This window comes from Agrilus planipennis, unplaced genomic scaffold, assembly GCF_000699045.2.
Source record: "Agrilus planipennis isolate EAB-ADULT unplaced genomic scaffold, Apla_2.0 scaffold45, whole genome shotgun sequence".
Lineage (NCBI taxonomy): Eukaryota > Metazoa > Arthropoda > Insecta > Coleoptera > Buprestidae > Agrilus > Agrilus planipennis.
Window position 1 is genome coordinate 57,828 of NW_020438890.1, and position 24,840 is coordinate 82,667.

The 24,840-nt window shown below is 34.8% G+C and overlaps 1 protein-coding gene across 1 annotated transcript in view; it reads right to left on the bottom strand.

Annotated features, from left to right (window-relative positions):
* The window catches only part of LOC108737455 (lachesin-like), a gene marked incomplete at its 3' end in the record, with an annotated part of 362,784 nt that overhangs the window by 13,464 nt on the left and 324,480 nt on the right, over positions 1–24,840 (bottom strand). Inside the window, exon 3 of the mRNA XM_025981839.1 lies at positions 19,858–19,959. Coding sequence (XP_025837624.1) covers positions 19,858–19,959 — 102 coding nt within the window. The remainder of the gene's footprint in view (positions 1–19,857; positions 19,960–24,840) is intronic.

Below are 24,840 nucleotides of genomic sequence, written 5' to 3' on the forward strand. Positions count from 1 at the left end.
AGAAGCGTTATATACACACACTTTTATATTATTAAGTAAAGAACTAAATTCCCTTCTAAACCTTGTGTCTGCAGAAAAGAATGGAAAATTTAGATATAATAGAATTACCCTCAACAAGTAACAAGATTTCTTAGATCGCCTAACACCCTCCTAGGAAAAAGATTAGTTAATTCAAAACCGTTAGTGCAGTATTTAACGCTTCTACACGAAAATAATATGAAAATAAGTACTATATAATTTAATGTCCATATTTGAGAGGAGTGAAAAAGGTTTGGTAGTACAATAGCTCTATACAAGTATAATAGTCTAATTGAATTGGTGAATTCTTTAATAGCTTTTTTAACGACTCTAAGAGATTTTAAAGCTTTAGAGATCATTGGAGCATGTTGCAAGTCAAAGTTAAACGAGCTATTAAAGAGTACTTCCAAATTCAAAACAGATTCTATAACATGTTCAACATGCTGACCACCAACAACATAATGAAACTTAATCGAGTTACAACGTCTAGTATGTTAATGATATTGCTTTGAACTTACGAATATTTAAGCTCAACAATTGTATTCAAATCAATTTTTTAATAAACTGAAATCCAAAATTCAATCAAATTTTGACATCATTAAATAAATATGAGTACCTACGCATTTGAAATGAAGTTATTAATATCATTTATAAATAATAATAATAATAGAAATAAGTCAAGATGTACATAAATTACCCGTATTCCTCACAATCTGTGTTCTATTATTTAGATTTCTCGAAATCTAAATAAATTGGGCAAATTCATACGTCGAGTTCATGATATCATTATCTGATTTTTTCTTTCTTTTAGTATCAATCAATATTTTCCTGTAATTTCAAAATGCAAAATGTACTTAATCTTTATTAAATCTTCATAATTCCATTGTTTTCTAAACCACTAGCCGCTGGTATCATATCAGCACCACTTGGAATATACAGAAATGTGTAAATATAGATGTTGTTACATTCAAGACATTATTGATAAACATTCTTCCCAGATTAAACAATAAAACATCGGGTTTCGAAGAAAACGCAAAAAATCTATATTTTCCCCAGATGAGTCGCATACTTTCATAAAACATCTTAACTAAGTAGAACCGATGTCAGTATTAATTTCTTTCTCCCGGTCTCGGAGATTGATTTAGAGTGAAATTGGAGTGGGTCAAATGAATGCTGCAGTAATTAGTATTTACGAATTTATGGCCATTGTTTCGATATAGAGAATTAATATATTAAATGTCGAACATTCCGGAAAAATGGATACAGTCATAAGTACACCTAAAACTTTTCCCTCATAAATCACATGAAAGACGAAATAACATTTTCACAACCTAAAAACCATTTATAATAAAACGTTTAATACACGCACTAAAAATGAAATTTTTCCGTTGTAGACTACTAAAATAGCCATGAAGGCTAAAAGCTGCGTTAACATTTCCATAAAAGAAGAAAAACCTAAATGCATACTAAATTTGTTATAGGTACTTTCTTTTTGAAGAAGTTCTCTTTTTAATTAGTTATCATATTTTAAGCCAAAACGATATTATCAACAGTTCCTTGCTGGTCAAGCACTCTTTGTTAGTTATAAAATAGTAAAACCGTTGTTTGCATTATTTGGAGTACCACAAGAATCATTTCTTGGGCCACTATTGTTCATTATTCTTATTAGTGACTTAATGTAAGCGATCAAACACTTTTATGTAAGCACTTGTTTAGAGAACAATTGTTAACGTAAACTTTATGACCGTACCTATTTGACAATTCTAAACTGCCTATAGCGTGCTGATGAGAACTACTAAGTTCAAAATAGCAATCCACGCCTGCTAGTTTCAATAAATTAGTGCTTAGTGCTTTCACTGCATGCGTCTAATTAGTGTTCTTTCTTTGTTTTCTAGAAAAGGCATTTTTTGAGACAGTTTGAGTTTATGTAGTTTGAGAGCATTAGTGAATTAATTTTTGATACTAACTACAGATAACCTCAAATCAATGGAGAAAAATTGTTGCTGGAATCATTCACTCGCCGGAAATCGAACCCGTGCCCCTGGATTTACGCACTAGCAGATACCTACTGTACCACTAAGCTAAGTGTAAGCTTATCTATAGTAGGTAAATACAAAAGTTAATTCTCTAATCAAGCGGCATTTTTTATTTTCCTATACGGTATATCTTTACTTACTTAGTTAAGAGTTAGAAATAGCATTAAACAAAATAGAAGCGGTGTTAAGAAACAGTACTGTGTGAAAATATATAAAAGGAAAACAAAAATATAGGTATGCAAGGGAAGAAAAAATAGGGAAAGGGAGCATATACACATAGTAGACGAAAGATTAGAAGAAGTGGCTGGTTTTAGGTATTTAGGAAGTTAGATAAGTCAGGATGGAATGAGTAGTAGGGATATAAAGCAGAGAATAGCGCCGGGTCAAGTCGCCTTCAATAAAAAGAAGTCACTTCTATGCTCGCGAATGGTTAATTTAGAAATTCGAAAAAGGTTGTTAAAGGTGTATGTTTGGAACACGGCATTGTACTTGTGTGAAACATGGACAATAGGCGCGGTGGAAAAGAAAAGGTTAGAAGCGTTCGAAATGTGGTGTTATAGGCGGATGATGAGGATATCGTGGGTAGAAAAGGTTAGAAATGAAGATGTATTAGAAAGAATGAGATAACAGAGGACTCTATAAAAGTCAATAAGAAATAGGCGAGATAGGTAGGTAGGACACCTTCTCAGGCATAATAGTCTAATCAGAGACATATTAGAGGCAGACACAGGAGTAAGGAGAAATAAAAGAAGACCTAGACTAGATTACTGTTCGTAAATAGTTAAAGATATTTTAGTTTTTAGTTTTAGGGAAATGCAAAGATTAACTCAGGATAGGAAGGAGTGGAGGTGCGTGTCCAACCAATCTTAGGACTGACGACCTTATGATGATGATGACGGTATTTCTATTTTTTATCAAGTATTTCCTATTAATTTTAATCAGCAAACGCAAACAGTATTAAATTATGGGGTTTAATTACGACCCCTGATCCCTAACAATTTCTTATACGAGCTGCACCTATGCACTATCCCTTATTTTATTTCCTGTATGCTCATCTGTTAAAAACGTAAACGTTTCTCTTACACTTGTTTACGTTCTATTTTTATTTCGTGTGAAGTAGTTGAGAGAGTGCCTTTTCAGTTTTCAAAAGAATTCTATCGCTGTTAACAAGTTATGATTTGTTGTTGTTTAGTGGATAACAGAACTTAGAATATATATATATATATATATATATCCTACTTTTATCTGTACGTGTCCTCAGCAACGATAATGTAGTAGTGTCTGTTCTATGGTTCTACGTTACAATAAAAGGATGCTACTGCGCCTTGCTTCCTATATTCTACGTNGCTTCGAACGCAAAAATTCAATAATATGTATTTTTGTTTTTGTTTTATGAAGAAGTTCTCGAGTTAGCACTCGTATGTTGTACGAATAAGCAAAAAGAAAAAGCCTTTCGACACTCGCACGAACGAATGTAATAAAGTCAGAACGAAAAGCTTGCAATTTAAAGAAACGGTGTCGTTCCATACGTCAACAACAGAAATGTTTATTAAGAATCGGGGTGGTTTTGCAAACATCTCGTCACGGTTGCCTAAAGTACGGTTTGTGCATTTATTTTAATCATTTGCCCGATTTAAATATGAAGGATTTAATAAAATTTATTGCACCTAGGTACTCTAGGTACTCTATAAGAGACTAAATTCATTAGTAAGTAATATCCGTAAAAACGCCTGAATCCTTTGATAAATTGCATATCATAATCATTTATGTAAGTGTAATTTTACAGGATGTTTTTTAATGACTGCTTCATGTACTTAATTGAAAATTTTGTAGTTTTGCTAAAAATATCATACAATAAGTCATAAAATAAGTTCAATGTTCCACTTGTCCGTTGAAGTTTCACTTCTGCTATGTGTCCCAGCACACATTTCGTTTTATTTTTTTGATGTTCCTTTTATTGACTGGTTACTAACACTTATTAAACATTTTTCTGTTTTATTACAGAGCCCCGAGTTTTATTTGTAAAACTCCGACCCCACCCCAGTACACAACAACTTTAGAGTTGACGAACTACTACAAATTTTACTACAAATTCAAAAGTTAGTTTTTGAATCCATTGTTTTCCACTATAGACTTCCATAGAGTCTTCTGTTCTCCCATTCTTTCTAATACCTCATCATTTCTAACCTTATGTATCCACGCTATCCTCATCATTCGCCTGTAACACCACATTTCGAACGCTTTTCTTTTCCCTGCGCCCACCGTACATGTTTCACACCCGTCGCGTTCCAAACATACACCTTTAACAATCTTTTTCGAATTTCTAAATAAATTGTTCGCGAGCATTGAAGTAACTTCTTTCTTTTGAAGGCGAAAAAAACGAAGTAATTCTTTTAAAAATTCTGCTTTATCCTAGCACCATGAATTAATTATATTATGAAAAAGAAGCAATAACCATTAGGTATGTTGTTACAGGTACAAGGAAATACTTTCTTGGTGAGTATATAATTCTCGCAGTCAGGTTTCAGTATATGAATTTTTATAGCAACGTAAAATATCTTTATGCCACCGACAATTTAGTAAAAATTGTCGTCTACCACATATAAAGTTGAGGCCGTTTTACGTTCACAAGTAATAGACTTGACCTAGTCTATTATAAGACTGTCTACATCATAAATAATAAATAAATAATATTGCTGGCCGTCTTTACTCCATACACGAGTAAAGTAGCTCGTGGATTCAGCAAAAATAAGTTCAATGTCGCCGATATTGAAAATATATATTTATTGCGTTCATTAAGGAGCAAATATTGAAGAAGAAAATTAAAAAAGACACTACATAAAGGGCAATTTTATCTAACTTTTATGGCATTGTGTAGCATATAAAATTTTAAAGACGTCACAAGTAAGGTACACAAATGAAATTTAAAGGAAGTTCTAGGTCAGAAAATCGAAGTTAACAGAAGCTGATCGTGATTCAAATCCTATTAATCTCATAAGTTCAACGCTATTTATCTGGGAAAAACCAGTTCTAATACGACGTTAGTTAATTCTGGTTTCAACTATGTAAAAATTGTCTGATAATCATAGTTGAACCAAGAGTTAGAGATGACGGCTATCGTTTTAATACTAATTGCACACTATGTGTGATCAGTATTTTGGAAACGTTAAGGGAAAAGAAGGAACATGAAAAATAAACAAAAGGAACCATCTCGTACAACATAGGGATGGGTACATAGACGTGAAGGTAACGACCAAACCAAAAGCCTCAACTGCTCCGTCAATGGTGACCAAGATTACCTAGCATACAATTTATTTCAAGCAATTACAGATATGCCTTTTCCTATACCTGGAGGTGCTATGTTAAATTTCTAAATGCAATCATATTTTATCTCGTTCAAACTATTCCTGTCTTGCTTACGCCTAGTGTGTATTCTTTCTATTCGCCCAGCTTTCCTCTTGATAAAAGGAATTATGTGGCGTGTTTTGATTTGCATTGTGCGTATGGTCTTGATTATTCAGGTAAGTAAAAATATTCACCGTGCCTAGCATTTACGCATCTGTTTGGCGGCACTTTTTCTTTTTATATGTGCGAAAATGCATATTTTGGTGAGTGGGGAATATATTTTTTCAACTATATCCATCTGAAAATAAACCCTCTTTCACAAAAGTATTTCATTGCTACTTCTTTTGCAAATTCAATATAACGAAATTAATTAATACTTATCAGAAATGATGATGGAGTTAATTTATTATCACTTACGTATCAGACTTCATAACTTGCACTTGACTAGATACAAACATTATCATCATCCGCCGCGCCTACCGTTCATGTTTTGAGCCCGTACATAACAGCTCTCCAGATATATACCTTTAACTATATTTTTCGAATTTCTAAATTAACCGTTCGCGAGCATAGAAGTGACTTCTGTTTATTGAAGGTGACTCGACCCTGAGCTATCCTCTACTTTATAACCCTACTACTTCATCCGTTCTGACTTATCTGACTTCCTAGATATCTAAAATTAGCTACTTCTAATTTTTCGTCTGCTGGCTTTATATTTGCTCTTTCCCTCCTTCTTCTTCCCTTGCATACCAGTATTTTTGTTTTAGTTTTATTCATTTTCATAAAATACTGTTTTGTGAATCGGCTTTCCGTTTTTTTTGACGTACCTGTACCTCCTCCTTACTAGATGCTAATACTGCTATGTAATCTGAAAATCTAAGCATACTAATCTTTTGCCCCTGTATATCTATCTTTAGAGTTGTGCTCTTTAGTGATGTTGACTGCGTCTTCGATTAACAAATTAAAAAGTAACGGTGGCAGTGGGCATCCTTACTCGACTTCCTTCTTAATATTTGCTTCTTTACGTTGCTGCTCCAGGTCTATAACTGCCTATTACCTTTTATTCAAAAAAAATACCACTCTTCTATCCCTGTAACTTATCCTTACATTTTTAAATATATTTAACATCTTGTCTCTTTTAACAGTAGGTAAATAAATTTTTTATGTCTAATTTATCGAGACATAAATAAAAGTAGTTCATTTTTAATAACCTGAACTCAATAATGTACCATACAAGACACTTAAAAATATTTCATTAAAACGACTTCATTCGGCAATCGTTGTCTAAAGGCTTCGATCAATCCTCGTGGAACGTGTTTAATGTCACCAAAGGAAATTCCTTACTATTTTTACTTGAAGGATCGGACCGTGTCGAAAGCGCTCTTGAGCAATTTTAACGTGAACAAAGTCGAATTCATTGTGAACGAGAACGTGAGATTGAAAGCAATTCCATTTGTGAAATAATTTTAAGAAGTATGCTGGGATGATATTGGAAAAAATTATATGAAAGCACGAATGCTATATCTATTGCAACCACAAGAACTAGAAAATAAAATCCATCATAAAATGAAACGCTTAAAAACCTGAAACGAATAATTGAAAAGCTTCGAACGCAAAAATTCAATAACCCAGATCTTGTGAAATAAACGTGAGTTATTAGTTAGTCAAATCCATTCATGTCATGCGGCTTCAAACGTGACTAATTACATGAACCAATTAGAAAACAGAAGAGATACAAAAATGTTGTGCCGTTTAAAAACTATATATCGTTATTGGTTGTTTAATTTCCATTTTCTCTTTTTTTGTCGTAATAGTTTATTAAAATCCATTCTATTGTTTTTGCTAGCTGAGAAAACAATTGCCTTTTGTTATTAACATTTTTCAAAATTGACCCTTTAAATTGTCGAAGTCATAAAACAGACATCAGTTAACCAAAATTTTTTAAAACCGCCAAAAATTATTTCTGTAACGTCTAAACCCATTTCCCTGCCGATATTATACGTCTGAATTATTTATCTTACAGATTTTATTTGAAGGGTGTGATTACTTGTAATAAAAAAAAAAAGAAAGTTGAAAGTTTATCGTTGCTTATTCGTACAACTCGCACGATAAGAGCGGTTTTGGCATTTAGAAACTCACATTGGTGAAATTTTCCATACGCTTAGTGGTAATGGAACTTTGCCCATAAAAATAAAATTGTTGAGTATTTTCCATTTAGAATGTACCACTTAGTGTATGATACATCATCATCATCATCATCATCATAAGGAAACGCACTTCCACTCCTTCCTATCCTGCGCTAATCTTCACATTTCCTTAAAGGTAGTGCAACCCATATCCTTAACTATTTGCTAACAGTAGCCTGTTTTAGGTCTACCTCTACTACTCCTACCTCCTGTTTCTGCCTCTTATATATCTCTCTGGCTAGATGTTTATGCCTGAGAAGGTGTCCTACCAATATATCCTGCCTGTTTTTTACTTACGTCCGTAGAGTCCTCTGTTCTCCTATTATTTCTAATACCTCTTCATTTCTAACCTTCTCTAGAGCATGATACAGTGCTTAATAAATTTTTTAAACGGAACGTTATTTTCTTATATACTTTAGTGCATAAGCACACGATCAGTTGAGAGATGATAATTGGTGCTGATATTTCAGTTAAATTCCTATTTGCGACGTTTTAACATACGAAAGAGAACAAGAAAAATAATTTGATGATATGAATTGATAAAGACAAAGATAGCAAATTCGCGGCTTCTTTTAAGACTGTTAAGAAATTCAAATAAACATTAGTAGCATGTACTATTACTACCTAATATTTTTCTAATTAGATTGTTGCGCGAGTGTGCGAGGCCCCTGCAAGAGCGAGGCCCCGGGCGGTTGTCCTGTTCGCCACCCCCAAAGGCCGCCCCTGAGGCAATGGTTTACTCAAAACAGTGAAATATTGACATTGACTCTTTTAACTCCAATCCTTGGAAATATCGTACCTAATAGTTCAAACCAAAGATGAGAATATCAATTTCAATCGTTGCTTGAACTCGAATTCCAGAACATACTGCCACATTACAAAGTAGGACACAAGGGTATTACTCTTTTAACACCTAGAAGAAATTGATTATTGTAGTCGATGATGATTCTGAAACTTGAACTCACCATAAGCTGCGGCTACTTTAGTAATTGGTTTGTGCCGATCCTATCGATCTTATTGTTTATTTACTGATATTGACAGTTATAACGTATCAGCAAACAAATTCAAATTATTTTGTTTTATGAGTATGTTTATATTAAACTGATATTGAAACACTTCTTGTGAAGAAAAGTTACTTTCTCGAAAAGTAGTTCTTGGTATTGATTGTATCAAGTACTTACATATATATGTCAGCATTCACGGAGATAGAATTTTATTACATACAGAAAATTATATCAGACTCTTTATTAGTCCTTATATTTCGAAAATAATAAAACCAGAGAGAAAATATAATTTAGCAAACTGCGTTTTTCCCTTATTTAATTAGTATGTCTAATTAATACCTAATAAAAGTATTCGTAATGCTAAAAGTACACTCTTAATGATTTAATAATATTACAAATGTTTGCCGAAATTGATTTAACATTTCCATAAAAGAAGAAAAACCTAAATGCATACTAAATTTGTTATAGGTACTTTCTTTTTGAAGAAGTTCTCTTTTTAATTAGTTATCATATTTTAAGCCAAAACGATATTATCAACAGTTCCTTGCTGGTCAAGCACTCTTTGTTAGTTATAAAATAGTAAAACCGTTGTTTGCATTATTTGGAGTACCACAAGAATCATTTCTTGGGCCACTATTGTTCATTATTCTTATTAGTGACTTAATGTAAGCGATCAAACACTTTTATGTAAGCACTTGTTTAGAGAACAATTGTTAACGTAAACTTTATGACCGTACCTATTTGACAATTCTAAACTGCCTATAGCGTGCTGATGAGAACTACTAAGTTCAAAATAGCAATCCACGCCTGCTAGTTTCAATAAATTAGTGCTTAGTGCTTTCACTGCATGCGTCTAATTAGTGTTCTTTCTTTGTTTTCTAGAAAAGGCATTTTTTGAGACAGTTTGAGTTTATGTAGTTTGAGAGCATTAGTGAATTAATTTTTGATACTAACTACAGATAACCTCAAATCAATGGAGAAAAATTGTTGCTGGAATCATTCACTCGCCGGAAATCGAACCCGTGCCCCTGGATTTACGCACTAGCAGATACCTACTGTACCACTAAGCTAAGTGTAAGCTTATCTATAGTAGGTAAATACAAAAGTTAATTCTCTAATCAAGCGGCATTTTTTATTTTCCTATACGGTATATCTTTACTTACTTAGTTAAGAGTTAGAAATAGCATTAAACAAAATAGAAGCGGTGTTAAGAAACAGTACTGTGTGAAAATATATAAAAGGAAAACAAAAATATAGGTATGCAAGGGAAGAAAAAATAGGGAAAGGGAGCATATACACATAGTAGACGAAAGATTAGAAGAAGTGGCTGGTTTTAGGTATTTAGGAAGTTAGATAAGTCAGGATGGAATGAGTAGTAGGGATATAAAGCAGAGAATAGCGCCGGGTCAAGTCGCCTTCAATAAAAAGAAGTCACTTCTATGCTCGCGAATGGTTAATTTAGAAATTCGAAAAAGGTTGTTAAAGGTGTATGTTTGGAACACGGCATTGTACTTGTGTGAAACATGGACAATAGGCGCGGTGGAAAAGAAAAGGTTAGAAGCGTTCGAAATGTGGTGTTATAGGCGGATGATGAGGATATCGTGGGTAGAAAAGGTTAGAAATGAAGATGTATTAGAAAGAATAGGNGTACTGCACGGAAAAATTGACCATTTTATCCACTACAATTGCATTGCTCAAATGTGCTGTTATTGGTATCATTTATTACTGAAAATATCAACGAAATGTTTATTTATATTTGAAGACATATTAAAGGCTTTAACGCTTGTTTTCGACTCGCACTAGTATTCATGATAGAAGAAAACTTATGGCAGGTACTGTATAAAAAGGTATGTTTAATGAACAAAAGTCGAGAGTATAATTTTTTTCTGCCTACCTACGATTTTGCCAGCGCGCATTCAAGACATTGGTAGGGGCACAACGCTAGAGAAAGTAAATGAAGTATACTACAGTTAGCGCTAGTCATTAATAAGTGATGATTGAATCATCGTCGGTCAACATCACGCTCATAATTGGTGATAGTCGAGATACTATAAAATTTGAAAAGAAATTCTCTTTAGTTTCGGTTAACAAACAAGAGGTTCAGTTGAAAGGAAATTAAATTAGTTGAAAAACCTCGTAAAATTCTTTGGAAGTAATTGAATAGCCCAATTAAAAACTTCCGGACTTCGCCTTCCCTTTGTGTAGTAGAAATGAAAGGAATACTGGAAGATTAAGCAAAAACTGTTTACGATTCTACCACGGTAAAGCTAAAGAAAGATTAATTTATGAATTTAGGTAAATGTTGTAATACGGTATTACAATTACCTATGGTTTTTATCGAGGTAAAAAGCATTTATTTTTTTGTATTATACAAGCAGTAATATCCGGCGTTGTTCGAGTAGCAGTTATACTACTAATTAATGACTAGTCAATGTGCAGAAATCAGAGTAATAGCCTAAATCGTTATCAAAACGTTGAACTAGTGCTGAAATGCAGGTCGGAATGTTAAAGGATGCGTGATTTTAGTATACTGTGCAGCTGAGTATTCTAAACAAGTTTACACGTAAATCATTTTTTCATACAATTTTTGAGCTTCAGAAAAAAAAAGAAATATTCATTTTGTTCTTGTTGCCTTTTCCTACCGTAACCTGATGATTCTAATAAATGTGATGAAGAATCAGAAGTTCAAAGACGATTGATAAAGCGATCAGTTGTCAATATAGTCACTCCCTAAATTGAAACTTACCGAAGGTGCCGAAATATCTACCTCAATGCTTAAATGCTGCTCAAGGTGCACAGTTATGTTTTGGCACCTTAGTAGGTACGTGATTGTTCAATCAGCATATCAGATTAATAGAAAAGGAGGTGTCTGAATTGTTTCAGAATGTTGAACTAGTGTTGAAATACAGGTCCGAATGTTAAAGTTTGCGTAATTTTAGTATAATGTGTAGCTGAGGATGTTGTGCAAGTATACGCGTTAAGGTTATTGTTGGAAATGTTAGTGTTCAGATTTCCTAACAAAAATATTTAAAAATTATGTAGCTGTTGTCTGGTTCTTTTTGAAAATATACAGTTTAAAAGGACTGGGATTATAGCTGCTAACTTTGTAAAACTTTAACTAAAAAAATGAAACATAAAAACAAGTAGTAATAAAAAAAGGTTCAAGGGAGAGATAAGCAGTTTTTCGGAGAGAATTTTAGGAAAGTAGTACATTTGTTTCATTTATGAGTAGACGCTCTCGTATCTGTTTCGATATTCAAATTAAATAATTTTGGGAAATCTGCACATAAACGGATTATGTGTTAAGTTAATGTTATATTTATTAAGTCTTGTACCTATATAGTGTTGTGCTTTTGTAAATAGAAAGCTTTAATGCAGCAGGAGTACTTAATTTGACCATGCAAGTCCATTGGTTTATCCTGGGCTTAGGAGATGATATGTAGCGAATTACGCACTGTTAGTATGTTTTAATTTCAGTCAGAGGAAGCTTCCTTACGGTAACCTAACTTCGGAAAGGTAAAAAGAATAAAACAAAAATCGTTTTTCACTTACTAGTGCACAAGGTAAAGCTTATTTTTATTTTTCTTCCACTAAAAGTAGTTTTAAAAAATAGCTTTTGCTAGAACAATTCAGTTCTTCGCAATCTTCTAATTTTCTCTACTTTAATAAATAGAAAATTTGTCATTTTTAACAACCACAGTCATCAGTAATGGTTACACCCTCAGGATTAATGAATGCCTGAGTGCTGAAAAAGTAAAATAGAAATTTTAATGACCCACTTCATTTTCCTCAAACATCTGTCTACTGGACCATTTATATCGAAAGATCAACAATTCATTTAAAACTAAAGAAACTCTTTCAACTAGGAACTTCAGTACTTATTTACGTTTTACTCTTAATGATGCCCTCTAGGGAAATGGAAATATGCAAACATGCATACTGAGTTCTTGTTATTTTAAGTGAAATACCTACATTCCCTGACATACAAATTTAAAAGTCGTTTTAAAACAATTTTGAATTTTTTATAATTAATACAATTATTATAACCAAAGAACTATTAAACAAAAGTAACCTAGATCACTTCTGACGCTTATTCATGTCTCCAAGGTTTCATCAAAATCCATTCGGTCGTTTCGAATGAATGTTACTCATACAAACACAGTCACAACAAATTTTTAAGAATCATTTGTATATTAATAACATTTAAACAACTATATGCTCTCTAAGAGAGGCAATGATTTTGAAGCTTCTATTTACAATTGAATACTTTTTAGAAGGTATTTTTTTACAAGTATGTACAGGTACTTATGTTGATTATATATTTTAACGAAATAATGTTCTGAATATATTTCGTCTAAAAACAAATTAATAATTGGAAGAAATTTACTAAATTTACAATATTTATAGTCCCTGAACATAAAACAATACCTATCAACAGTTGATATTTTCTTGATGAGTTTCTTTACTCGATAAGCAAGGACTTCCAGATAGAGTGATAACAATTGAGTAAGAAGTGGTTCTGGAATATATGGGGAACTGGACTGTTAAAGATTATCCACCAAGTATAATCAAGATCAACACCAAAACATCATATGATGAAATGATCCCAAAACTTCAAATAATCGGCAGTTCTTGTAGTTCTTTTCCACTATTTTGGATTCAGAATGTTTACAAAAGACGTTCACACTTTTAAAGAATTCTTCACCTTACGTAATTGTCAGAAACTCATATTTTCTGGTAAAAACGTACTCTCAGCGAAGGCTAGATAGAAGAAACAGATCCCAACGTCTTGTTTCGACGATGGTCAGGAAAAAGATCGCGTACTGTCTCGGCGAAGGCTAGGAAAAAAATCACAACGTCTTGTCTCGACGAAAGCAGGTAAAAAAATACCACTTACCTAAAGGTTTGACTATACAGGGTGTCCCATTTATAATATTTAAAAAAACACATGGCTTCCTGAGAATCATCGTCGGTCAACATCACGCTCATAATTGGTGATAGTCGAGATACTATAAAATTTGAAAAGAAATTCTCTTTAGTTTCGGTTAACAAACAAGAGGTTCAGTTGAAAGGAAATTAAATTAGTTGAAAAACCTCGTAAAATTCTTTGGAAGTAATTGAATAGCCCAATTAAAAACTTCCGGACTTCGCCTTCCCTTTGTGTAGTAGAAATGAAAGGAATACTGGAAGATTAAGCAAAAACTGTTTACGATTCTACCACGGTAAAGCTAAAGAAAGATTAATTTATGAATTTAGGTAAATGTTGTAATACGGTATTACAATTACCTATGGTTTTTATCGAGGTAAAAAGCATTTAGTTTTTTGTATTATACAAGCAGTAATATCCGGCGTTGTTCGAGTAGCAGTTATACTACTAATTAATGACTAGCCAATGTGCAGAAATCAGAGTAATAGCCTAAATCGTTATCAAAACGTTGAACTAGTGCTGAAATGCAGGTCGGAATGTTAAAGGATGCGTGATTTTAGTATACTGTGCAGCTGAGTATTCTAAACAAGTTTACACGTAAATCATTTTTTCATACAATTTTTGAGCTTCAGAAAAAAAAAGAAAAATTCATTTTATTCTTGTTGCCTTTTCCTACCGTAACCTGATGATTCTAATAAATGTGATGAAGAATCAGAAGTTCAAAGACGATTGATAAAGCGATCAGTTGTCAATATAGTCACTCCCTAAATTGACACTTACCGAAGGTGCCGAAATATCTACCTCAATGCTTAAATGCTGCTCAAGGTGCACAGTTATGTTTTGGCACCTTTAGTAGGTACGTGATTGTTCAATCAGTATATCAGATTAATAGAAAAGGAGGTGTCTGAATTGTTTCAGAATGTTGAACTAGTGTTGAAATACAGGTCCGAANTAATTATTATAACTGGGACACCCTATATAGATATATCATAAAAAGATGCATCAGTATTCGTGAGAGCAAGCAAGAAATCAGAACATAATCCACAGAATGGTCATCACTCTTAAGAAATAAATCAATATTATGAAATGCATGAGACAAACAAATAACAGGTCACAAACAAACATTATAAAGTAACGGAATAAAAACGTTACAATATTGGAATTTGGTTTAAATTTGATTTCTAGTTACCTTCTACCAAACTGTAACTAACCTAAACGGAATTATTTTTGGTACCTGTTGATCATTATTACGATTAAAGTGCGAATTATTTTTTCCAGTTCGATACATGTAGTTGTGCGTGATACATTGAATAAAGGTGTCTAACTTGTAAGTGTTATCTTTCAACGGCGCGAACAATCCACATCAGTTTCAGCTGTTACTATAGAATCTTAGCCTGCTGCGATGCAATCTTCGCCACATCTGCCAACTATTATTCCCGGTAATCGAATATCACCTGCTGCTTCTTCCTTTTGCCTTCAACTGGCAGCTTTATCATCTTCTCAAGACGTAATTTGTAAAGGTGTCGACGTTCATGTATAAAAGGGGACGAACATTTTCCATTCAAATAGCACCACGAAAAGTCTGTACATATGTACAGTATAAAGGAACAGTTAATCAGTAACGTGGATTGAATTTACTCACTCTACAGCTTTCCTGAATATCCGATACCCGTAACATAAGAAATAGATGAGATATCCACCACTTATCTCCTTATCTGTCGACTAATCGTTTAATGCTTGATAGAATTAAATAAGTTCACATACGAATTATTTCCTATAAAAGGATCGACGATTGATTGTTTAAAAAACAAAAGATATAAAGAAAGCAACACTATATTGTCTGGGTGGATGTGACTTTATCAATACGCAGGACAAAAGACCAATTGGAGACAAAAACGATACCCATACAAATACTTTCAACTCTAGATAAGTCGTTAAGTGTGTATCCAAACGCTGTGGTAGCTAAGATTCTGGATATCGACATTGTTTTACATTTTTAGTTGTGGAGTGTAAGTCATGCATCAGAGCAATACTGAGCGACGTTTATAGGATCGAGTTGACGTTCAAGTGCACCTGTGAAACAAGATATTTTCTGATATAATTTTGTGATTAGCATAAAATATATATTGTGAAGATGAGACTACCTTTGACAGGTTATTTATTACTTCGATAGAGTAGTAGGATGAGGTGGGATACTTCAGCGTGATGGGAACTCGTCTGAGGTGCCCCCGATCAGTCTCACCCGTAGAATCCGATTTAACAGAAAAGAGGCGAGCCACTTGAACAGTACACCACCCACTCCCAGTTCTATCGCCTTCAACAGCAGCACGTCATAAGGTACGCTATCGAATGCCTTCGTCATATCAAGGAAAATGACGTTAACTTCTGAGTCCTCCTCCAAAGCCGATGTAGTGGAAATTCGCGAATTCCAAAAGGTTTGTGACAGTGGATCGTCCCTTAACGTGGCTATGCCGTACAGAAGTAATGCTGGCCAGCAGTATACAGCTATGGCCCGTAATGGACTAAAGAGTCAAGTAATTTAGGTATGTAGCTCGTTATTGCTATGGTCTATAATTTGGTACTAGTTGTAAATTATTTGTGAATGGGGAAAATGAACGCTGACTTTCATTGCTCTGGTAAAACACCGAGTTTAAGAGAAAAGCAAATGAGCGGCCAAGAACCGATGAGCAGTTTTTGATAAATAAAAGGGGAATGTCGTCTGGGCCAGAGATCAGTCAATCGTGCTGGTCGGTGCCGTTCGAATATTCCTAAGCATCCGGGTTCCAAACCTGGTCTGAGGGTCTCGTCCTTCCTATTGAAGTCCTACGGATTTTTTGGATCTCGATTACTTCTCTAATCATCCTGCTGTGATAGCCGTTGACCGTTGCAGTTCTCAAAGAGTCATAGTCGACTTATCAGTGTTTCCTAGTAGACTATGAGGCTGAACAGGGTCCCGTGGTCCTTAGTTGATGTGATTGTCTGCTGAATTTTCTTCGTAGGTTTGAAGATGGTTCTGATGTAGTGTCTCTTCAGGACTCTGTCAAATTGGTCTATACCTTTGGAACATATGGTAGATATGTTAGAGAGATAGTGTATCGTGGTAGAGATATTAATCCGTCCAGGGAATGAGAAGTGGCCGGTCCGCATCGAAGATGGAAGGACCTCGGAAAAGCCCGCAACCCCTGCTAGAGAAGTATCAGGAAGCAACTCCAACATTCGACGGCTTTTAGACTCGAATCAACACAGCATTAATAAATAAAGTCTAAAAATGTCGATCAGTATTCTAGAATATTTGAATGACAACATCTGGATGCAGTGTAGAGTCCATCTCGCGATAGCTCTTCAACGTAGGGGAAGTGTAATAGGTAAACACAAAAAGTACCCCAGTTAACGAGCCATCAGTTACTAAAAACAACTGCCAGTTTGGCAGCCGCGTTATTTTATTGCCCTTCGTTATTGTAAGCGTCAAGTGACCAAACACTCATCCCTACTCGTGACCTTCGCAGTAGTTGGTGTGCAGACAGGTTAATTGCCTGCACTCTGTAGTTACTATTCGATTAGCAAAATTACTGTTACTACCACAAAATACAAAAATAAGGTTGAGTGTGAAAATAAACAAAACACGCAGAAAATGCGAACATGGTGGTCATTTCCGAACCAGCTGGGACTTTCGGTATGGTCATTACCCTCATGTTTATGTGTGGTGTGAGATGGCTCATTCTATTTTTTTTTTTCACGTACCTTCTTCTTCCTTAAGTTTTTCAGGGTATTGGGCAGACATAGTGTATATATCCCTTTTACAATACAGAGAGCTCCATTGATAATATAGTACTACCTATTTTAAAGTTTAATAGGCAGGTTTCCACTATTCTATTTCTCAAGATGTCGACCTCGCTTACGTCACCATACCCTCTATTGTATTTAGCAATTTAGAAAAGAACACGAAAGAAGACAGATTTTCCGAGCGCTACGCCATCATAAATAATTATATAGTAGACATAGTTTTAGCCAAGTGCTTCGCGATTTGCACTTTTAATAAAAAGAGTTAATTCGCTTAACAAGCGAATTGGAATGGATCCAGGAGGAACGTAAAGAGTCGTAGTAGCTCCGTTGAAATATTCGCTTTAAACTGTCAAGAGCAAAAAAAACTGACAACGGCGACAGGACGAACTTCCCGGCTCTAAGAATCGTGGTGATTAATAGAGCGGAAGCTCTCGAGGGCAATCAGTTGGCTGCCGGAGAAGGGCAAAGGAAGACGAAGACGACGTCGAAGAAGAAGTTTTCTTTAGGCGAAGACATGAATTTTAATGGAGCTCTTCACGAAAGAAGCACTTCACCGTACTTACTACACGGATCGTTCTTCCTTTGTTTTTAGTTTTGGCCTCATGGATTTTACACACGCGAAACAAGATTTGACTTTTAAAGTAATTACTTTGGAAGAGTTTTCAGTCATTGTTGCCTTTAAAGTAACGAGCCGCCAGCGGGAACGTTATGAATAGCAACCGCTCCGTACAGGATATCTCTTTCTTAGACTGAGACGGTTTCAGTTTCGACTTGGAAATCGTCTAAACTGAAACGAGAATTATATTGGGTGGCCTCCCGCTGTCAAGACGTCTTAACTTCAGCTAACTTAATAAGGAAGAGTGCAACAAAATAATTTCCGCGGATGTTGTATAATCCTTTTTCTCAAGCTCGTAACTTCACTTACAATTGACAATAGAAATAGACAACAGAAGACGTTGTGTAATTGTATCGGAAAACTAAGTACAAATGTTTTTTTTTCTGTAATGTTTGCTTTTAACGTAAAGCTATATTTATCCTTTTAGGGACTTTTTACAACGAAGGAATAAAATGTTTGATACATATGTATACTTGGGACAATTAAAGAATGTTCTCATCATCATCATCATAAGGTCGTCAGTCCTAAGATTCGTTGGATACGTACCTCCACTCTTTACTATCCTGAGCTAATCTTCGCACTTCTCTAAAACTAGCACAACCCACATCCTTAACTATTTGCGAATAGTAATCTAACCTAGGTCTACCTCTACCCCTCCTAACTCCTGTTTCTGCCTCTAATATGTCTCTGACTAGACCTTCATGTCTGAGAAGGTGTCTTACTAACCTATCTCGCCTATTTTTTATTCACTTCCATTGAGTCCTCTGTTCTCTTATTATTTCTAATACCTCTTCATTTTTAACCTTTTCTACCAACGTTATCCTCATCATTCGCCAATAACACCACATTTCGAAAGCTTCTAACCTTTTCCGCCGCGCCCACTGTGCATATTTCGCACCCGTAGAGCGCCGTACTCCAAACATACACCTTAAACAACCTTTTTCGAATTTCTAAATTAACCATTCGCGAGCATACAAGTGACTTCTTTTTATTAAAGGCGACACGACCCTGCGCTATCCTCGGCTTTATGTCCCTATAACTTCTTCCGTCCTGATTTCCTAGATATCTAAAATCATCCACTTCTAATTTTTCGTCTCCTATCTTTATATTCGCTCTTTCCCTACTTTTTCTTTCCTTGCATTTTAGGAATTTTGTTTTACTTTTATTTATTTTCATACAGTACTGACATGTTAGTACCGCACCCATTTTATTTAAAGCTATCTCTTAGTCCTCCTTGCTAGATGCTAAATAATGTTTTCAAAACACAATTTAAATGGAGTTGCGCGTTGCAAAGCTGTAAGTCGTGCCAGCTTTCAGCGACCCCTCCGCAATATTGTAAATGTATTATTATCAACCGTTAATATTTATGAAGTATTACCGCACTTTTTTCATTGTGTTTATATGTATCTGACAAATTTTACAGACGTAAAGGAGTTATTTTCTGTTCATCTTATTGAAACATATCAAAAATTACATCACATATACGCTGCACGTCATAAAATACAAGGTTAAAGGAAATATTTAAGATGAAGTAATTGTCATTGTCATTGTCTCATAGATTAAGACTAGGTGATTATTAAATTTAACATTGGATTATCGAATGTAAGAAAATAAACAACTAAAAGGGATAATCAACCAATTAAAATAATCGGTTATTTAAATTTGTCAGAATAGTCAGGTTATTTTTATTTAGGCTTTGGTGGATCAGAACCTCAAACACGGGGGAGTGGCATGTACCAGACGGTAACATATATTAGGTATATGGAGTGTGTACTTTATGTTAACTAAATAACTGCAGACGGTTTGGTGAACGCCATCTCTAGATATTTCCGATTTTATGATATTGGCTTGTTAAACAGAACTCATGCCGCCTGGTGTTATTTTTTAAAGGCTGTTTAACGGTAGCAAGATCTAAATCAGGCTACTAAAAAGAATCACCTACCTCTGAATGTTGGCTATGTATTACTTGAAAACGAGCATCACTACTGTATGTAACAACACCCACAGTCAAAAGATGGTAGTCTTTTCGTCTAATCCACGATACCTGAAAAAGAAAATAAATTTCTAAAAATATTATCTATAAATATTAAAGTTAAAATTGTTAAAAGTGTTTATTACTTTTAGGCCGCTGGCTCTATGGGACATTGGAGTTTTGGTTTCTTCTTGGAACTTTTGTTTTTTAAAAAGAACTCACAATCTTTTAAACAAACTTTATTCCAAAAAAAACACCTTTTGACAATTACTTACTAGCAATACCCTATGGGCGGAAGCTAGTCAGACATAAAAAGTCTTAAAAGTAAAAGTACAGTAAAGGTGAAGATGCACCTGTATTTATAAATTAAATTATCTGATGCTGCAGTCACTGCGAAACACGCCATACCTTGCGTGGCGTGATATCTTGCGATGCGTGGCGTGATTTTGTTATGGGAACACGTGTTAGCTTGGATAACTTTGGTGATCGCCACTAGAAGCGGTCAGATGCTGAGGACAATATTAATGACCCATTTGGGCACAAGCTGTGGAGACCTACCAGTTGCATTGTTAATAAATCAATTTTGTTACAGCACAAGAACACCCCTCCAACTACAACACTGTTTTGTGTTGTGTAGTTCGTCTCGGTATAATAGTGTAAAATATAATCGTCAACATCACAAACCTTTCTCAATACTGGAATACAGTTCAAAAAAATTGTAAAAAATAAGTAAATATTAGTTTGAAGTGTACGATAGGTAATTGTTAAGCTTTAGATGTACTCCACTGTATATTAGTTGAGAAGGATTCGAAATTATCATAGGATGTGCTGTATACGATTGAATTTCAGGGTGGTGTGCTGGAGTGCACTGTATGTAGTTACAAATGAAGTCTTTAGGGGTGAGTTCTTGCGTTTAGTTTGGATTTATGAATAACGCAGCTCGGTCTTGCTGCTTGGAGCTGGTAACGGCTACTCGTTTGCCGGTGCAATCTTAAACCACTGGCCCTGGCACAGTTTGAATTGAAACGGCTTTGACACAGTTATGGAATTACATTGCAATTTCTATCTAGGGCAAGTGTCTTTTCAAAATTGACAGTCTAGTAGATTGAATATATCAATTTAAATACAACAATTTCAGCTTAATTTTCAAAATCATATCTTTTGTTATTTTTTGGCAACTTTTTTGCTTTGGTCTTTTTTAAAAATTTCAAGAATTTTAGGCAAGTCACACTACAAGTGATTTTAACTATTAATTCTGGCATGATGTTTCGGTTGTCTGCCCATAAGTACTTCAAATGCTTGAGTGATGGAGATCGTTAGTATTTTGAATTTTTAGTTTGAATACTTATTTAAATTGACCTGGCTTAAACAATTAATTAAGGGTGGTACAACCAGCGCTTGCAATGGCTTCTATAGAAATTTACCTAGAAAAAAGGGAAGAAACATCCAGCAAGACAAAAGGGAAACAAAAAAATTTTTGGGTGTTTCATTCCCACCAGCCAGTAATGCTGGTGGGCGGGCAGTCCCTCCGGATTACGCCGGAAGGTAGGGCGGAAGGCCCTCTTCAGTTTGCTTTCAGGAATCGTGGGAATGGCTGGGTGGTGTGGTTAGGGTAAGAACGTTGAGACGGACGAAATGAAGACAGAAGAGAATGAAATATTATCTGTGGAATATTACTATCCCAGCAATTGCCTCAGTGATGCAATAAAACCACAGTAGAACTTGGACGAAGGTAAACGGTCACGGAATCGAACCGGCGTCCTCCCGAATGCTAAGTAATGGTTTAAACCTTTAGGTGGTGCCGCTCGGTAGGTAAACAAAGATAACCACCTTATTTAGCTATAAAGTGCCCCAGTTAAAAAGTTTTATTTTTGTAACGTCTCCACAATAAAGTCTAAATTTTCGACATCTAACTTTTGAATTGTTTGAAGAGTGAGTTGAACTCATTGTCATTACTTAATAACAATAATAATATTGTATATTGATATTATTTTTCTGCACACTACAAAGACCCCATATGCCAAATTACAGCAAAATTGGTAGTGCATTATTACGCGAAAACCAACCAAATGCAAGAACATCATCAATACTATTCTCGTAGACTAACTGAAGCCTGCACTTTTCATCTACAGCTAATATTTATTCAAATGTTCATGGGAAAACCTGCCTACATAAAGTAGCTTTATGTTAAAAAGCAATGATTTAAGCTGTTTAATATATTCTTTATATGAACTTAATGAACCTATATGGCGCATTATTGCTTTAATGATTCTTGTTGCATCCCTACATACCTAGTAAACAGAAGTTTAAACATAAGTTGATAAGGCAAAAAACTCAATATTCTTTGTTTCCACAAATGACATATACCTATGGTATATACGTACATGTATTCTTTCGGTCTCATATACTACCCATATCTTCAATAGGGGTTTGATCTTTTATAGGCTTTGTTTGATCAAACACCTACTGCAGAGAATCTCAATAAAGTTGATTCTGCAATTGCGATTGCGAAATAATTGGAGTACGAAGATAAAAAGTAAAGTTTATGAAATGAAAAATTTGAGCTATTGCTATAGACATACGCATTACTGTTTATTTGCATATTCTTTCTCAAAAGGGAAAAGAGATCATTTAAACGCAAATGTTCAAAATACGAGGTCTGTTCAAAAAGTATCGCGAATTTTGCATTTCCGCGGGTTACATATATTCGACTTTCGATTTTTTTGCAGCGTCATGACTCTCATTTATACCGTCAAATTCAGTCATGTTGAATGTTCAGTTAATTTTTGACGGCTCATTTGCTTTCACGTGTTTTGGCTCGTCTTCGATTTTTCTTTATTCCAAAAAATGGATCCAAGAATCTGTCTCAAATTTTGTGCGAAAAACAAAATTAAGTGCGCGGACGTTTATCGGTGATATAAAACGTTCTCAGAGGGTCGAGCAGATGTGAACGACTAAAAGCGTGCCGGACGCCCAAGCACGTCAACAACATTTGAAGACATTGATGAAGTGAAGAAAATGGTATTGGTCAATCGTCGAATCACTATTCGAGAAGTTGCTGAGATAAAGATGGCATCGAAAGAGGAGCTGAAGACCACAATAAGTAATTTTTTGAGGTGCTTTGAGGATTGGAAAAACGTTGACACAAGCGCATAATATCTGGTGAGGATTACTTTGAGGGGGACAAAATAGATATTCATGAATAAATAAAGATTGTTAAAGGTGCATATTTAGAAATGTGGTGTTACCGGCGAATGATGAGGATACCGTGGATAGAGAAGGTTAGAAATGAAGAGGTATTAGAAAGAATAGGAGAACAGAGCACTCTATGGAAGTCAACAAGAAATAGGCGAGTTAGGTTGGTAGGACACCTTCTCAGGCATGAAGGTTTAGTCAGAGACATATTAGAGGCAGAAACGAGAGTTAGGAGTGGTAGAGGTAGACCTAGATTAGATTACTATTCGCAAATAGTCAAGAATGTGCATGTCTAAAAAGTCTTAGACTGATGACTTTATGATAATGATGACGATCATTAATTCTATTGCCTTAACTCAAGACTTACGGCCTGTGGTATGATGAGACTGTACGCATATGTGTCTAATTATCTTTCAATCAACTTTTAATGGAACGTACCGATTTTTCAGTTCTGGTACGTTATAGCCGACTTTTACTGTATTTACCCTGTTCACAAAATATAGTACAGCCACCTTTAGGTTTGATTTATGGAAAATAGATATAGCCATAACATATTGAACGATTTAGTTTATACACTCACGTACCTTATGCCTAACATCAATAACACCGCTTCGGTAGGATTTCCTATAAAATTTAGGTAGGGACTTACATAAATTAAATTCCAGTCACACATATTTGGTCATATGCCGATCCCGTATAAAATTTCTGATATTGTAAAACTTTGGAGTTTAAATGTGTCTCTTGTATTACACAAAATGAAACCGACTTTTACAACCTTTCGTACACCGATGACAACCACAAGCCCGAAAACATATCGTAAGTTTAAAAAATACATTTGTATCACATAAATGGGTTGCATCCCACCCTTTTCATTTCAATAATATCGGTTTTATGTCGGCTCGAAGTGTATCAAAACTTTTCCAATTTCACTTTATCAAGAAAGTTACCGATTTTAGCGACCAGCTGCCGCCGCGTGTCGAAGTTGCTATTCAAATTCGACTTCTGGTGGCTGTTTTATCAATGCGCTAAGAACAGATTTCGGTCGTTATCCTCAAAATATGTAAATAATTCGAGAACTAGGTCTCCAACGGTAGGTTACGCTTCTTTATCGAAACAGTTAAAATGAAATGAAAGATCTGTTACCCGAATGCAATTCCTTTGGGAAATAACTCGAGTCAGATATTGTCTACTTAAAAGAGAAAATATGGTCTGAAGATAAATAAACCGTTCAGGAAACGCCACTGTTAACAATGTTAACTTCTTAGCTTAGGGGGTCAATTTGTCTCAAATGCTCTACCGCAGTAACTTCATGATCTTTGTTCATTTTCAGCTGCAGAATTATGCAAACCGAATCCATTAAAATTTAGGCATTAGTGAATGTAAACGAATCATTTATGAAGAGAAACTGAAAACGTCGAAGGGTCGAAGTGTTTAATTTTACCGAATGGACAGTACTTCATCGATTTATTATATACAGACACTGGATTTCCAATTTCAGCCCTTTTTATAGTATTTACCTTAAAATTACATCATAGACCAAAAAACTACAAGTTGACAGGGAAGACATTATCCGCATAGTGTTTGAAAGGATCAGACAGTACTGTGTGACACTCTTCATTATAATAAAGCAGGAGATGTAACAAAGAAGTTCATGGTCGAAAACTGCCAGACGCGATTTTATTAAATCTCATCACCGCGTCGCAGACAGGTTCGACACAACACAGACCAACTCTACCTGCTGCCTTGATACAGCGTTTT